The 18,956-nt window shown below is 31.9% G+C and overlaps 1 protein-coding gene across 1 annotated transcript in view; it reads right to left on the reverse strand.

Annotated features, from left to right (window-relative positions):
• LOC129972675 (patanin-like phospholipase domain-containing protein atgl-1) overlaps positions 1-17,469 on the reverse strand; it is a 62,788-nt gene extending 45,319 nt beyond the window's left edge. Inside the window, exon 1 of the mRNA XM_056086895.1 lies at positions 17,119-17,469. Coding sequence (XP_055942870.1) covers positions 17,119-17,326 — 208 coding nt within the window. The 5' untranslated portion in view covers positions 17,327-17,469. The remainder of the gene's footprint in view (positions 1-17,118) is intronic.
• Between the last annotated feature and the right edge of the window lie 1,487 nt (positions 17,470-18,956).

Raw genomic sequence — 18,956 nt, forward strand, 5'->3', positions numbered from 1 at the left:
GACGAACTATACCAATATACTCACACTACAACAAAACATATATGCATACATTAACTGTTAAAGCCGGCGTCCTGGCATAGGGGTAGCGCGTCTTCCCCGTGATCTGGGCGTCCCGGGTTCGAGTCCCGGTTTGGGCATGGTTGTTCTTCTGTTGTTCTATCTGTGAGATGTGTGAATGTGCCCTCCTGTAAAAAGGGGTTGTGCAAGCGAATGAGTGATGCGTGAGTGGCAAAGTCGTACTCTTGGCCCTAGTTGGCGCTGCTATAAAAAATAAGAGACGTCCCCCTCAGGCTTAAATCGCTGTCTTCGTAACAGCGGGCTTGTCAGTGGCAAGTGCCATAAGAAACAAACAAACAAACAACTGTTAAAAGATTGCAATATCTGCCGACGTCCTGGCATAGGGGTAGCGCGTCTTCCCCGTGACCTGGGCGTCCTGGGTTCGAGTCCCGGTTCCGGCATGGTTGTTCTTCATCTGTCCTATCTGTGAGATGTGTGAATGTGCCCCCCTGTAAAAAGGGGTTGTGCAAGCAAATGTGATGTGTGAGTAGCTAAGACGTACTCTTGGCCCTAGTTGGCGCTACTAAAACAAGAGACGCTCCCTTGGCTTAAAATCGCTGACTTCGTCAGAGAGTTTGTCCATGGCAAGTGCCATTATAAACAACAACAGATTGCAATATCTTCATGGATTCACAAATTTTGTCAGTAAATTAATGAGGTTGGATAATATGTTCATAAAAGAAAATTTTCTGATTCCCACCCTGGTCTAAATAATGAGAAAACGACTGCTCTGAGCACTGCGAGATTATGACATTTATATAAATTCAATTCTCAAATTATTTGTAAATTAACTTTTAGTATTTCACTGGCGCCACCAAGAGGACATTGAATTGCATGCATACTTTAAGCTTCAAATACATGTGTTGTGGATGAGATAATGAATAAAGTGAACCACTTTAACCCTTTAAAGGGCCTTTTTTTTTTCTAGTCATATTATGTTAAAATATTTTGAGGCTTGAAATTAGAATAAGAAAAGGGATTCATTTAGCTTATTAGATAAATTTAATTTGATTCATTAATTTGGTTCATTAATAATTAAGCAACAAATCAAGACACATCATTTTGTGTGAGATAAATAACTAAAGCATCTAAGTTTCTGTCTTTCTAAAAAAAATAGTCAGAACTTACGCCAACCTACATAATTTCATATAAAGATTGATAAATTTGGTGGGAAGCATACTTTCCAAGGCCCTAGAAAGGGTTAAAACAAAGACCTTTATTCCATGTCGACATGAGGAATTTGAGTTTGTGTTTTATGACACAAAAGTCATATTTGACTTAGCGCCACACTCATGGTTTTAAAATATTATCGACATGAGAAAATACATATTGAAGGTTACTGCCAATATTGGTTTTTAAATATGCACAGATGTAAATTACAATTACAAATAAGATATACAATTGCAGCTAATATATGGGTATGAAAAAGTTAGTTGGATTTAGTTTAGTTTAGTTATATTAACGTCCCGTTGTAAAGCAACACTAGGGCTATTTTGGGACGGACCTCGTCATCTTGAACCGCGGTCAGATGACGAGGGGGACACCTGAGCTGGCACCCACCTCTCCACACCACACCAGCGAGAGGACATTTGGCTTGACGGATTTATCGTGCAACAGACCCCCTTACACGACGGTTCTTCGGTGGAATCGGGTCTCGAACCTGAAACCCTACGGCTCACAAGCCGAGACCTTACCACCAGGCCACCGCGGCCAGTTACAGTTGGAATGTTGGTGGATAATAACTGAGATTCGAATCCGAGGTTTTACGGGTGAGGTTCGAATCCGTAGATACTCTCGCATATTTTTTTATCCAAACAATATTGGCAACTGCTTAAAGTTGCTTGGCTAATGAGGGATCGCAGGTAGGTCGATTGTAAAAAAATCGTTTTTATCCAAGTTGGCTATTTATATAACCAAATTTGTAAAAAATACGAATTCCTTGAATTGTGACAAACAAAGATTGTTTTAATATTTTGTAAAATAAGGCTGAGGTCCCTGTCTATTTAAAGTTCAGTTCTATATGAACTTTAAGCTCAGAAAGAATTGAAAATATTGGAATTCAGAACTAAAGTTCTTGAAATGTTCAATTCTGCTATTTGTTACAGTATTCATAAACACACCATGAATGCGGTTAAATAATGTTTTGTACAAAAGTGAAGGCGATTCAGTCATGAATTATCTTCAAATAAAGAAAAGTCAGGTTTTGAAGAGTTATTGTAATAGAAGTTTAATCTAAAATAAATAATAATTATGGTGATTTAATTATAAATGTGTATAGTTGTGAAATTAAATTGACTAAAAAGAGGGACTAAAAGAGCTATCATAATTTGCATTGCTTAGAGTCGCAAAAGGGTTAAATCCACACCTGACTGAGATAGAATCTATTAAATTTTGTTGTGTGTGTGTGTGTGTGTGTGTGTGTGTGTGTGTGTGTGTGTGTGTGTGTGTGTGTGTGTGTGTTGGCGCTCTACAGGCCAGGCTATTTGACCTGCAGCTACCACATTTGGTACATGTATACCTAAGAGGTCGGGAATGTGCATCTGGGGTCCCTTTTTTGAATTTTTAATTAGAATTTTAATTATTAATTAAAAACTAACTTTCCCGCCAAAAAATCTTTCATTTTCCCCACCGCCAAATGAGTAAAGCTTCAGGGGATTTTTTTCCCAACAGTACTGAGGCTAGGTTTAATATTTTTCGCCCGATTATTTCAAACAATTCTGTTTATTTTATTAATGTGTGATGCATTTAAAATTAAACATTGTTAATGAATCGATCTTTCAGATTCATTCTGAAGTACTTTTGAATTAAAATAACACAGAATAAAGGAAATTAAAAATGTAATCTGCATAGCGTTACCCCAACTGGCGTAGAAAAATTCACGCATTTGCGTTACCGTAACTGGCGTTGAAAATTCACGCATGCGCATTGTGTTCTGATTGTTGACAATATTATCAATGGATGATTCTTGATTTAAATTATTTTTAGGTTAGTTGCATGCTTTTGTAATTAAATTGTATTTATGTTAGTTATATATTTTTTGTATATGCTTATAGTTTTAAAGTACATCGTTTTTTAAGTAGTTTTTTTAAACCTGTTTTCGACCGATTATTTTAAACGATTCATTTTATTTTCTTAGTGTTTGATGCATTTAAAATTAAACATTGTTAATTAATCGATCTGTTCATGATGAATCTGGGAAAATTTTGTTGACAAATTCTTGAGATATTACATAAATTAAGAAAGATATTCGTTAATGCCCATAAAGTTTAAACACTCAGTGACTCTGTTATCATTAATCATATTATTAAAAAAATGCTTTGTTTCAGTAAAAAATATTATTATATTAATTGTAGATTAATTCTTTCCACTTTAATTTAAAGCATAAATTCTACGGGTGCTAACAGAAAATTAGAGAGATACATATTACGTTATGACTGAAGGCCTTTAAAATATTATGAGTGAATTATATGGCTATCAAAATTTGAAGTTTTAAAATATTTTGATGAAGAATCTATTAACGTAGAAATTGCGTAAAATATTTAATTATTAAAATTTAAACGAACATTAAGATTGGCGAACCAGCTGGTCGCCAAAGGCGGCTAGTAAATAATAAAGTAATTGCGTTGTATTTTAAGGAATTAAGAGAATAATAAAATATAAGCATCTATTTAAAAATTAGCATGCGAATAATAGCAACCGAAAATCAAATATTTTTAACAGCCTTTTTCCCAGCCGATTGAAACTAAAATTTGACCTACTATTGCAGCTACAAAACTACATTTTGATATATTTAATCATTGCATTTTTGAGTTATCGTGTATTTCGCAGAAGCACCTTTGATATACAAAGATGTTTCTGTATATCAAAGATTTGCAATTTCAACAAAGGGTTGATGTACTACCAACATCAACCCTTTGTTGGATTTGGTAGATGTTTATACTATACATGTTAAATTTGTGTACCGACTTTTATCTATCTAGCTCTCTTCATTTTGTAGTTAAGTGTTAACTTATATTCGAGCAATAAGACAGGCAGATTTCCTTTGAAATAATTTTGCTCAAAACTAGCTAGAAGTCTACAAATTTGGCGTAATGACCATAAACCAAATTTCATCCGTCTAGCTCAAAGAGTTTGAGTTATCTTTGTGATAGACAGACACAGTGTCAAAATTTTGTTTTTCGAACTCAAGGAGATCTAAAACACGGAGATTCGAGAATATCTCTCGAGTTCGAATTTTTTTGACAATATCTTCTCTTTATTTGGTATAGAAAAAGTAAAAAGAAAATTTACCGATGCCCAGTCCAAACAATAATACATCAAACGATCGTTAACACTAGAGATTAGAACATCTTCATAGATTTGGTTCTCAGATATTTTTTTTTTTTTCTCCGGCAAGTTAATAAAAAAATGAAAAGAAAATTTGCTAGCGTCAGTCTAACGTCCAGTTTAAACATTGCGGCTTCAGCTGATGATTAGATCACGAAATAGATCAATTATCATTTGCATAATAATATGCAAATAAAGAAAAATGACCTACTGAGGTCAGAAATCTACAGACACACAAACAGAAAGGGAATTCGATGATATCTGTTTAAAACCGGTTATTTGTCTAGATCTCTATTGCAAATGAAACCTCCAGAACACGAAGGGGCCCATTTGTGGGCGGCTTCAAAAATGTGAAACTGATTTACAGAGCTTGATGAGGTTAAAATCGGATCACCGTGTCGGATAGAAGAAAGGACGTGTTCCAGATTTAACATCTATTCCAGTCAAATGACCGTTATAAAGCGAAATCGGCAGACGGTTTCGTTTTTGACGGAATGCAATTTTTTCTGATGCAAAGGGATTGGGTAAGTAGTAATTCAGAGCATTATGAAAACAAAAAGCTGAGAAATTGTCACGCTTTCTCTGCAACAAGTGAACCATAAAAAAATCAGACGACCTACATTTCTCTCACAAATTTTATCTTTTGTTTTGAAGAGTGATTTTCACTTGAGTTATGATTCGGTATAGTTATGTAACTATTTATATATATATATATATAGATAGATTGGAAACTCTAAAGAATCTACATAACGAAACTAGGCGCGCATAATACGTAAAATATATCAATTGGAAATATAAACCAGCGGGAATAGGTCGCTCCAAAACTTGTTCGTATATTTTCTGAAAAATGTATTTGCGTATCATTAATCGCATGTTATCGGTGAACAATAGTTAACGAAACCTATTAATAGTTAACGAACCTTATTAGTAATACAATCTTCGGCTTAATTTCAATTATAATTTTGGATGCTTTTTTTTCCAGTTTACTGAAACAAAATTTGACAAAGAAATGTAATTGTAATCACAAGATCACATAACAAATTTCATTGTTATTGATTCTTTCAATAATTAACAATCCATGCATCTCTTGATTCGCTATGATATATTTTAACAGTTTTAAGAATGCAATTATCAGATAAAGTTAATTTAACTATTTTAAATTATTTCAATTGTTTTACGATTTCTTTTAACAGATATAGATTTTAATTACTGTTTCACAATATTTTCCTAATCATCCTTGTGATGGATGGCGATCGACATTTTACGAAACCCTGAAAGAATCTTATAAAGAATTTTCAGTTATATATTCGAGTTAAACAAACAATGGAGATTTTTCAAAATGTTAGCTTTATCTGGTAACTTTATATAAAATAAGCGACCAACAGGACAATCATTAACTAATCTAAGTACCCTGGGCTAAAGTAATTTAATGTTCCAATAATCTAACAATTTATGATTCAACAAGAAGAATATCAGCCTAAAAAACATAATTGAAGACAAAAAAAAAAAAAAGATTCTGTTTAATTGATTACCGCCTAAAAATTTTGCAAATGAAAGTATCTTCAAAACAATATATCCTGCTTTCTTCGTCCCTAATCATATTTTTTAGTTATATTCACGTTCCATTTTAAAGCAACACTAGGGCTATTTGGGATGGACCTCGTAATTTTGAACTGCAATCAGATAACGAGGACGGCGCCTGGGCTGGCGTCCCTCTCTCCCAACTTCCGCACCATACCAGCATAAGGACGTTTATCAATGCCGCATTTAACCTACCCAGGCCCGCTTGCACGACGGTTCTTCGGTGAAAGCAAGTCTAGGTTCTGAAGCCGAGACTTTATCACCAAGCCTCCGTGACCCCCTTAATTATACACATGAGTAATTACATAATAAATACCAAAGATTATCTTGGCAATGTATAAACATTCTTGAACTGGCATTTATGTAACATTCCGAAATTGATGGGTGTCTAGTTATTACAAACTTTGTCAATATTTTTAAATTAAAAATATGTTAGTTATTAAAAATAAACAATAATTTTAAATTAAACAATATTTTTAAATTAAAAATGTTGTTAATTATTAAAAACAAACAATAAAATGTGGTTATTATTATGCAAGAAACTTTTGAAAAATCAATCATGAATTTTTGGGCGTTGTTGATTATTTGAATTTCTAAACGCTCACGTCACACAATTGAATTAGTCCATTAGATAAGACGACCTTAGCAACATATTTGAATTACTTGTAAAAATTTTGTACCGATCTATCCATATAATAAAGACGAATGTATGTGCGTTAGCGTTCTACAGCCAAGACCTTCGACCCACAGCTATCGAATTTGGCATACGTATAGATTGGCGCTCGGGAATGTGCCCCTCCGAGCGAATTTTTGAATTTTGAATTAGAATTTTAATTAAAAATTAAGCGAAATTTCGGCGTTTTTCCGCGATAACTTCGAAAATTTTATCGCACAAAAATAATCTTTACATCAAGTTAAAATTCAAAAAAATAAATATTTTTTATGATGCTAATGTCTTAACCTATAAATTTAATTTCTTTTCTTAATAATTTAAAAAAAAATATTTTAACCTATTTTTCACCATTTTATTCCGTGCAAAATAAAAATAAAATTTAACCTGCAAGAGCACGTTAGACGTACATGGGAGAAACATTGGTTCTTATCAACGTGTTACTATCACTCTGACAAAAGCTCAAAATAAAAAATAAACCAACTATTACTTCACATTAAACCTAGAACAGTACGATTTTCAGCGCTTGTATTATAATAAGGTAAATAAATTTGAGATAAATTTGTGATATTTGTTTACGAAATATACTGGAATCGTATATGCTTCAATTTTTACAAATTATAAAAGAAATCTGGGATGTCTAAGTTCGAATTAAGTGCAAAATAGTAGAAATATTGCCAGTCAAAAATCACAGACACAAGATACACACAAAGAAAATCACATATGTCACAATTGGCTTTATCTTTCTATGAAATCCCATATCTGAAGCAATCTAGACTCCTCCCACCTGATAGGACAATCTTACATTGCCCCCTACAAGTAAGAATCCACAGTTATCCTATGTTGACACGAATGGGAAATTATAGCAACATTCACTTGAAGAAAGACAAGGTCTTGTTTATAAAAGACATCTGGGACGTCAAAATTCGAATTAAATGCAAAATAATAGAAATATACCCTATGCAAAATCATGGTAAAAAATACACGAGGAAAACCACATATCTTGCAACTGACTTTATCTTTCTGTGGAATCTCATACCTGAAACAATCTAGACTCCTCCCACCTGATAGGACAATCTTACATAGCCCCCTACGAGGAAAAATCTACCAGTCACCATATCCTATGTTGACACGAAAGAGAAAATATTACAACTTTCACTTGTGAAAAGAGGGCAAGGTCTCACAGTCCCCTTTGGAGTCCCCACAGGAGGCTATTATAGGTTATAAGCTGGCACGAACAACCTTTGTCTCGCCCCTTGTTGCAGAATAAAGGGAAGAAATTCTTTTCCTTCCTTTAACTCTGTAGCTATCGGCTATTCGAATATTGGTCACACACGTGGTGTGCAACAGGAAATTTCGAAGTAAATAGAAAAGGAAGCAATGTTGTGGTACTTCGGACATCCAATTATTCCGGTTTGAGGAATTTCTTTCTTCTTTATTTCGGAGTTTCAAAATATTAAAGTGGCATTTTCTTTGTGGTAGTGGTAGGGGAGGAAAAATTTTATCCTGCAAAAATCTATTGCACATAGTTTTGCCAGTGTATACTTCGAAAATAAATATAGTTATTCTTAACAACAGTTATGTGTTGATGCCAATTTGTCTGTCATAAATTCATCAATATTTGTTTTCTATCATTCCTTCTCTTTTTTACTTCCTTGTATACATAGTACAGAGAAAATAGTATAGTAATCGTCAAAAAATTCGAACTGGAGCTTTTGACGTAGCTCCATGTTTTAGACCACCTAGAGTTCGAAAAAGAAATTTTTGGCACTATGTATATCTATCTGTCTGCTACATAACTCAAACTCTTTGAGCTAGACGGATGAAATTTCGTATACGGCCATTACATAAAATTTGTGCATTTATATTAAATTTTTAGTTAAATCCATTCGCAGGAAGTTTATCCAACCGGCCATTCGAATATAAATTAATACAATAACGACAAAACAGAGAAAGATTGATGGATAAATTCCATATACAGATTTAACATCTATAGTATAGACACCTGTCAAATCCAACAAAGGGTTGATTGTCTGTAGGTCTGTACTTTCAGAAACATGTAAATACGATAACTCAAATGCGCAATGACTCAAATATATCGTTTGGTATGGAATTTTGTAATTACAAGTGCAGTTTTGTGTCAAATTTGTGTTTCTATAGGTTGAGAAAAACGCGTCTAGATCACAAATTTGACTTTTGTATACTATTGCCCATATGCTAGGGATTAATCGACAAAAAAGTCGACAAGGTTCACACGACATATTCAGAAAAATGCTGAATTCACGTCAAAGGTTAATATTTTGTAATTTTTGTACGTCAGTGCCATGTAAGACGTTCTCTGGCATGACAAATTTATTAGAGTATGCGAGCATTAAACATATTTTAATTGAATGCCCTGTTTTTAACCATGAACGTGTTTACCATTTTTCTGCATCTTCAACAACTTTAAAGGACTTAGTGGGAGAAAAATTCCACCCAAACATTTTAAACTTTTTACGAGCGATTCGTTTTTATACTAGCATTTTGCACTGTTTGTTTGTGTTTTTCATGGTCTCATTGCTTCTTAAGTTTTCATTATCATATGTTAACACCCATGTTCATATTGTACTATCACAAATTTAATTTTTACAGTACTGTGCTTTAACCAGTTTTATGTTGATATTACAGATTTTATTTTTTATAATCTGCTCTTATTTTACCGTTTTCTTGACGCAATTTAACCAAATATGGTTCTTGCGCCATTAAACCACAACAAACAGAGAGAAAGTTTTGGAAAGACCACGCCCACTGGTTTTTTTAAATTGTAATATTAAACATGGTTAAACTCTTTAAGCTTATGAAAATAATCAGTTCTTATCAATTGAAATTATAAAGATGCTTTTGAGAGGGACTTTTTAATTCAGAAAACCCTCAGAAAAAGACCAAGCAAATAAGGCTCTTTCATTTTTTTTATTGTTCTGTTGATCAAAGGAAATAAAAACTTCTGAAAATTAAAAAAAAAAAAACTAATCCTCTTAAAACGAGAGCACAATCAACAGAGCTTTAAAAACAGTAAAGGTAGTAGCAAAAAATTAATTTTTATAATCTCCTATAAGAAAGATTGAAAGCGAAAATACTTCCAAAAAGAAGAAAAGAATCATCAAAAGATGTGTCCCCGATTTGCAGATTTTGATGACTCCACATTCTAAATCTCTTTAAGCCCGAAAATTGGAATAATGTTGTCAAATGGAATAATGTCGTCAAATTTGGAATAATGTTGTCAAATGTGGAATAATGTTCATTTTGTTCAACATTGTCTGTGTGCACACTAATTCAAAAAAAGTTATACAAGCCCATGTTTTTTTACCAATGTATTGCTTTATATCAATTTTTAGATTAAATCCTTCAATAGGAAGTCTAGACGTTCGTCCATGTCATGTTCACGTGATAATTTAATCAGCGGTAGTGGTCTCCCTTTAACTTTCTCGCATACTCTTTAATAAATGTACTTATGCATTATTAACTGCATACCATTGGCGAACAATAGTTACGAAAGAGCTAATTTGTCAATTATAGCTGGAATGCTGCTAATACAAGAGCACTAAAACACGAATATGTACTTTGTCAAATGTACTCTGACAGGCTATCTTTGGTGATTCATTACCGACACAGGTACCATAAAATCAAATATGTCTCTCCCCCCCCCATGGCATATTGAAACTAAATTCCGAGACAGAACTACTGTTTAATCACAAGATCGCAAACCAAATTCCATTTATTTAAGTCATTACAATTTGAGTTAGCACGTTTATGTAATAGCACATGCACACACCGACAGATGGTCCCTTGTTGGATTTGGTTTCAAATTTTATCATTTAGCTCTCTTCGTTTTATACCTTGTTAACGTTTATATGGACAACCGGAGAGACAGGCTTTCTCTCAATGGATTGCATTCAGAATTTTACAGATTAGTTTAGTTATACTAACGCCCCGTTGTAAAGCAACACTAGGGCTATTTAGGGACGGACCTCGTCATTTTGAACCGCGATCAGATGACGAGGACGACACCTGAGCTGGCACCCCCTCTTCAAACCACACCACACCAGTGGGAGAAGGTTTGGCCTCATGGATTTAACGTGCAACAGATACCCTTACACGACGGTTCTTCGGTGGAATCGGGTCTCGAACCTGAAACCTAACAGCTCACGAGCCGAGACCTTACCACCAGGTCACCGCGGCCCCCAAAATTTGACAGAAACCTACAAGTTCGATGGTAAGTCCATTTACCAAGTCATTCAGACCAACTCAAAGAGTTTTTAATTTATCACGCTTCATAGACAGATATATTTTAAAAATAAGTTGGGTTTTTTTTTTTTTTTTTTGGACTCAAAGGGCTCTGAAATGTGGAGTTCGAATTTTTCGACAAATATAATATTTCTTTTTTGTATAATTCGTATAAAGTAAAAATGGAGCGATCTATACAAATGAAATTTAGTCACCCACTAAACATATTGGTTTTATATCAAATTTTGGATGAAATGCTTCGATTTTAAGCCCATATGTTCGTCCATACCATACGCACACTAATTTAAAAACGAAATGAGTTCTACGGATAAATTTGGAATATAGTTTCATTACCACAACTATAATTGTAAATCAAATGTATTAATATTCCATTGTAAATCAAATGTATTAATATGCCCATTGTAAATCAAATGTATTAATATGCCCATTGTAAATCAAATGTATTAATATGCCCATTGTAAATCAAATGTATTAATATGCCCATTGTAAATCAAATGTATTAATATGCCCATTCAAGTGCATGTAAACGCACTAACTCATAAACCGAAATAGATTACACTAATTCACACCAAAGTTTTAAATCAATATAATTCGGTCAAACTGCAATGGTTCTTTTCCAAAACGCATGACTGATTCATGTTTCTCAACATATGGCTAACCACAAAACGCGTCATATTATTTAAATGTGCGTAAAAGTCGAAAGGAGAACTCTCCCACTGGTTTTTCAAGCGTTAAGTGGTATTTAACAATTGACTGGTTTTCGCTTTTCGAAATGAACCGAAATACCAATTACTTAATTTCGATAGTAAAAGTACTGATTGAAGCCAAAATATCAGCAAAGTATATTGCGTTTATATCCTTCCCAAATTTTTTAAAAATTTTATATTTATAAATGAATGCTAATAGACAATATAAAACATTCCCGAGATGAAATCTCATTATGTATAAATTTAAAACTACTCGCCCTTGACGACTTTCTGGTTTGATTAGGATATTGTTTTCTTTAATTTCAGTGAAATCCTTTGGATAAAACTGTTTGCCTGTGATACCATCACACACGAAAGTCTTGTTATTTTATTTATGCTCAATGTGTATATGAACCTTTCTAACGGAGACCAATCCCGTGACATCATAGCACTATTAAAAACGTAAATGATCGGTTCATCTCTCTTCTAACTTTCGAGTTACAATAAAACGTCATTTTTTTTACTCGTAAAGTACACGATTAACAAACAGTTATTTTTCTTTAGTTTTCAACAATGGAAGAAAATCATACGATTCGATATTGGAAGAAACAATTAAAATCGTTTGTTAAATAAACAATTAATATCGCAAAAAAATTCTTTTTAATTGTGAAAATTTAGAAAATATTTGTACGAATATTAAATTAATATTATTGAAAATATATATATATATATATAATTTTAAGATCATGAAAAAATAATTTTTGTGCTGTATTATTTTCGAAATTTATGTGGGAAAAGCTAAAATTTCTCTTCTTAGTTAAAATTTTAAAAAAAAGTCGCTCTGAGATGCATATTCTCGAGTTCGAAAATACTGCCTAATATGGTAATAATCTAACTTGTAAAGCGCCCTCACACATGCATGCACAACATGCACGCATGTGCATACATATTCATCTATATATTAACCGCTTAACTGCTTTGTCCGAGTGCCATACGTGCATCGATTTATTGAATTTTGGTAAAATAAATCAAAAAAATAAATCATTCATAACGATTATAATTCAAAAATTAAATTACTTCAATACATAGATAAGTCAAGTATTCAATGGATTTCCATTTCAATCAAAATAAGAAAATATTCCCAAAATAGAAGGTGTCATCTTATTAGATAGTAAAGAAAATAACAGTTAAGGGGTTAAGATGATTGGAAAAAAAAAATCTCATAATTATAAATTATTTTCTGATTTTACTAATTTTTATTTTATATGAAAGCTCATGACTATTAGTTACATCATCAATAGTTGCAACCTCCCCATCATTCTCCAACTTCGAAAGAAATTCTAAAAACACTACGTCAGACTTTTGGGCAGGGGGTAATCATGTCAAGAGCCAATCACAACAAACGTACAAGATATAACTCATCAAAATCGATTTATATGACTAAATTAATACTGCTAATAAAATGGCCGAAGCTAATCAAGTTATATGATATATAAAGCTACCCTTATGTTCATTTTGTATAGTATACCATACATACAACTTTATAAAAATATACTACCACTATAAAATAAAAATATTTATAAAATATAAAATATAAAATAAAATACCTATATACATTTTTTTTTCCCTTCAAAAAAGCAATCTTGCCACGATAAGGGTTAAACATGTTGGTTTGTTTATCGCAGTAGTCCTCATAGCGGTAACGGATTAAAGTATTTTGCGACTCTAGGCAGTGTACATCATTAGACTCCCTCTTTCTATAAAGTGGTCAACTTATATACACATTTTAGCACATTTTTAACTAGTTAATGAAGTGTTTTAAGCTTTATATTACATATATATATATGTACAGTACACTCCCGATTATCCGCGGAATTGGGTGGCGCGGCCGCCGCGGATAACAAAAATCGCGGATAATCCGAAAAAAGCTAAAATCGGGTATAGCAAAAGAGAAAACAGTCATTCCAACTTTGAAAAATCGTTTTATGTACAATAAAACGTAAAATAAACAGCAGGAAATGTTTAACTAACACTTAATATTTTAGTATATCACTCAAAACGAACCTAAAATACATTTTGTTAATGAAAACAGAAAAGTGCTTTGTACTTACGAGAGGCGTCAAGGATACACAGAAAAATTAATACATATGTACTGTTTTAATACTGTAATGTATTATGTAATTACAAAAGCATAACTGTAAAACTACACCTTTTTGAAGAAATCAGTCATTTGTGTTTGCTTCTTGCTTTGGCAGCATTTTTTTCTTTGTTTGGAAGAAAAAAAAAAAAAACTTAGTGCGGCAGGCGCGGATAATCCGCTCTGCGGATAACCCGCCCGCGGATAATCTGGAGTCTACTGTATATATAAAATTTTATTAGCTTTATAAATATTCATTTATTTATTTATTTTTTTATTTTTCTATTAATACATCAGACTATCCACAATACGTATTTGTATACACTATTATTGAGGCAGATATTTAGTTTGATAATTTTTTTGATAATTAAATAAATGCAGTGAAACATATAGGAGCCTGGCCAATCTTACTTAAAAAAACGTTAATATTACCCTAATATTTTCTCATATAATGAATTTGTAAATTTCACAAACTTATTTATTTGGCAACAATTTTTTATTTCATTTATCTGCTTGCGACCTCTTCTCTTCTCCCCCATAGGACCCCTAAGCACCTGTTTAGTCTGAGTAGCAGGAAAACCGTTATTGCCTAACAGCTGAAATAACAAACGGTTGTAGCAATCTGCCATTCTTTTTAAATGTTAGTAAAACAACACTTTTTAAAGAATTCACAATGTATCTTTCGAAAGTCGTGTTCGATTTATTTATTTTCTTCTCTGTTCCAAGACCCAGATCTAGCTCCGCACCAGTGATCAAAATTAGTTAAAGAGGAAATGAGCCATAACGCACTTTCTAGAACATTATCCCTCATTATCTTTAAAAATCTAGTCGATAATTGAAACCCAAGGAAATCGTTGAAAATATTTTCTTGAAAAATTGATACATTCTGTTTGCTTTTTTCTGTCTCAAAAATATTGGAATGTCTTTTTAATTTTCATTGAAGGAATTGGTGACATTTTGTAAGCAAACATTATTTCAAAGAAATCTAATGCTCCAAACTAGCCAAACCAGCTACGATTTTTAATAAAACGTTACTAATTGCTATTTTCTTTCTTTTTAAATATGTAATTAAAAAATTATAAATATCTTTTGAAAAATTCCGTTTCTCATTTTACGCAGAGAATATTACTATTTCAAGAATCCCAGTTAAAAAACGCAATTTCTTGCAACAATACAAATAATTTATGAGTTTTCATTTTTTTATTTTAGGATGCACACAAAAGTAAAACGCTGACACGATATTTTATAATATTTGAAAAAGAATATAATTCTTTATAAGAGTGTATTTTTGTGTATTTTAAACTTTATTGACTGTTGTATATTTATAGACTATTAAAATGGAACGTTAAAACTGGACACAAACTGATGATTTTTTATGTCATTTAGGTTTAGTATATAATCGCCAGGCCAAAAAAATTACGCGTGATATTTCTGTTGTGTATGTTATTTTTATTGTTGTTGTTTCGGACTACGAGATGCAATAGCCTTGCTAGACTTTATTACGTCAGATCTTATATAATAAAAGCATTTATTATCGCAGATTAGTTTTTAAAAAATAGTGCTTTTATAATGCAGTAAAAGGAGAAGATGCAATGCTTTCTCTAAAAATAGTTCGCCGTTGTTTTTCGCTCTTCTGAGTAAAGGAAAAAATGCATAATTAAACGAACTTTGCCAAGCGATCAGAGAAATTTTTTAAACAAATTTGAAACGCAGTCATGAACTATTGCTCAACCTAATATTAAACCTCATGTATACCTCATATTATCATTGGGAACAATAATAAATAATTTGGGACAATTATGGTTTTTGATTTAATTTTTTGGATTGATTGTTTTTATGCTATATGAGTGAGTATTATTTATATTTAGCAGAAGTAAGAATTGGATGTCATTTCTATTTCATATTTTAAACATTGCATCAGACTGTTGCATCGAATTTTTATATTTTCACATTTAAAAGCAAAAATTAAATTTATAAACGTTAGAATAAGATACAAAAATTATAATAAATAATGACGGGATATCTATAAATTTTTCAACAGTTTCATGGCTTATTAAATAAATCAAAATGGCAATACATTCTAAATTATGTCGTCTAATTGGATTGCAGCAGATCAAAAAAATATTACAGTCAGGAATCTATTATTTACAGTTCAAGTAATAAAAATACATACTGTAAGAACAAAAATGCAAATAATTTTTCAATTAAAGCATATTTAAAATATAAAACTATAGGCAAGTGCTTTAAATTTTTGTAGGATCATGTAAATAATTGGGTTTAATTAAAAGTTCAAATTCATATAAATTAATAATATCTCAGTAATTACACATTCTCAAATAATATGTACCATAGATTCTTTAAAAACTGTCAGCATCATTTAAAGCATATAACAGAGCTCAGAGCATAAGTTCAAATTCATATAAATTAATAATATCTCAGTAATTACACATTCTCAAATAATATGTACCATAGATTCTTTAAAAACTGTCAGCATCATTTAAAGCATATAACAGAGCTCAGAGCATAAGTTCAAATTCATATAAATTAATAATATCTCAGTAATTACACATTCTCAAATAATATGTACCATAGATTCTTTAAAAACTGTCAGCATCATTTAAAGCATATAACAGAGCTCAGAGACTTGAGGAAAGCCAAAAAATTTCCTTCCTCGTAAAAGAAATTAATCTTTCCTAAAATTAATAAAATCTCTCCGAAAATTAATATTTCAACTATTCCAATTTTCTTTATTATCTCTTTAGCATCTTAGATAACATGTTAGAATCCGGTATTCTTTTTAATCCAACTACGATCCAGAATGGATCTACTGCGTGATCGTTGAATTATTTAATTACTTTATTTTTGAATCTTAAAACTATGAAGAATTAAATAATTATATGTAATTTGTCATAATAATTATTTAATTTTGAACTTAATGATGGTAAATAGTTACATTTTTATTTTTAATTAGTTTAAAAATGATATTTCGATGCATGTCAAGAGTAAATCAGTTTAATGCTTAAAAATTTAACATTACTGGGTATAGTTAAGTAAACAAAAGAATCCTTGTTGTGTTGTTTCATATTTCAGATCCGAACACTAAAAATAATTAAATTATAAACAAAATGAAATTTGATCATGAAATTATAAACAAGAGACTCATTGTAATATGAATAACTATGGAGATTAATATCTCATGTTTTACAATTCACAGGAGCGGTTTTTAAATCAACAGTCTGGAATTTTAGGGTTAAGTTAACAATATTCTGACACAACAGTTCACAATTCGTACAAATAAACATTTTTTTATCTATAAAAATACTCTTCTATTTATATATATAAAAAAACACATTCATAGAATTATTTTAAACACTTACCTAACGGAACATCACACATAAAAGCACATGCCACCAAAGCTCCAACGGACCCACCAGAAATTTTATTCCTTAGGGACTGGGGGTAATATTTCCTAATACAGCTGCAAACTCCCACGTGGTATATGCCTAAATATCCACAACCATTCAGAGACAAATTCATCTGACTAGAGTCGATGGGCAAAGAGTCATTTCTCCTAGCACGGCCCATGTTTATTTTTGAGAAATTTCAAATTGTCCGCTAAAAATTTTTGCTGTAGAAGCAGCACACGCGCTCGACTGCCAACGCGCCGATCGGTTCACTGACTGCTTTCTGATCCTTTACTACGGTTGCCAAATGTTCTGTGGATTGGAAATGAGGTTAGTGCGGAAATGAAAAGGTTTGTTGTCATGTTCTTTGACGTCACGTGGGGATGCTATCGCGCATGAGCGGTAGTTGAAGGAGCGGTTTCATTCATCAGCAGCTGTTCCGTTATCGTACATTCCACCTGGTTGGGGAGGGAAGGTAAGGGATGAAGGGTAGAAAAGAGGGATTGTAGAACGAAAGATAAGACACCCCCTTTTTTGCCCTCCAGAGAAGGGGTTTAAAATGCTTTTTGAAAGGCAGATGACTAAGGTTTAAACCATTCGTCTGGAGCTGAAAAATGGCTTTTGTATCAATAAAACCCAACATCTAAGGTTTAAATTGATTTCATCCTATTGTACTTTATGTCAGAGTTCTTAGAACATCTCTTTTTATGACGTTTTTCATAGGGGGTCTTTCATAGTTCATACTCACGTACAAAGATAACTGTGACCATGTTTCAAAAATTGAAAAGCCACCTGATTCAGATTAGTAATGTAGACATTAGTCATTAGACACGTTCACACATGCCTGCACATGTTTTCCCACAATTTTACTAGCAATAAAGTGCACCTTCTAGTCAGTTTTACAGCCCAAGAGATTTTGCGCATTTCGTAAATGCATTTAAAAAATTACTTTCTGTACATTGAAAGAAGGATTAAAAATACATCCGATATAAGACTCCTCGAAACTGAGCTCAGTGGTAAATCGAGGAGTCCTGTATAATTTTAGCAAATGCATTTGAAAAATTAACATATTTCTCTATATTATTTTATTTATTTATTTACCTTTAATTGATTAATTTAATTAAATTTTGATTTCAAAGGTTGGGCGCCATCTAGTTGTGAATCTTAAGAAAACTTGTTTTATTTGATTTCAATATGTAAATCCATTTTGCAACAGCCTTGTCTTGCTACCTGTCAGTTTGATTTGAATTCCATCGTAAATCGAAAGCAACTTGCATAATTTTCGTAAATTCGTTTAAAAATATATATATTTGCTTATTTTATTTTATTCATTTATTTACCATTAATCGATATATACAATAAGGTACCACCTAGTAGTCAATTAGAGAAAAAAAAAAAAAGAAAAAAATTAGAGAGTAGTAGAAAAATTTCAAGATTCCATAATGATTTTAATAATGAAACCCAAATTAAAGATTAAAAGAAAGGAAATAATTGAAATGAAAATTTCTGCTTGTTTAGTACAGTATTAAAAGTCTGTTTTTAACTATTGTTTTGAACTCCTCAAGAATTAAAATAGAATTTCGAATATGCTCATTAGCAGGTACTAGAAATGAGGAAATACTAACAGGAAGGAAATTAGTCTTAGAATTTAAAGAAAATTAGTAAGCTACCAAGATTAATAATTATCGCTAAAATGAAAAAATTGGTACAGTATAATTGCTGTTTTCAACAAATTTCTTTTTAACCCTATGCGGTGCAGTGTTTCACTATATGGAACACCTAGCTTCGGTCGCTTCAAAAATCGTTAAACA

The sequence above is a fragment of the Argiope bruennichi genome, chromosome 6 (genome assembly GCF_947563725.1).
Source record: "Argiope bruennichi chromosome 6, qqArgBrue1.1, whole genome shotgun sequence".
In the NCBI taxonomy this organism is placed as follows: domain Eukaryota; kingdom Metazoa; phylum Arthropoda; class Arachnida; order Araneae; family Araneidae; genus Argiope; species Argiope bruennichi.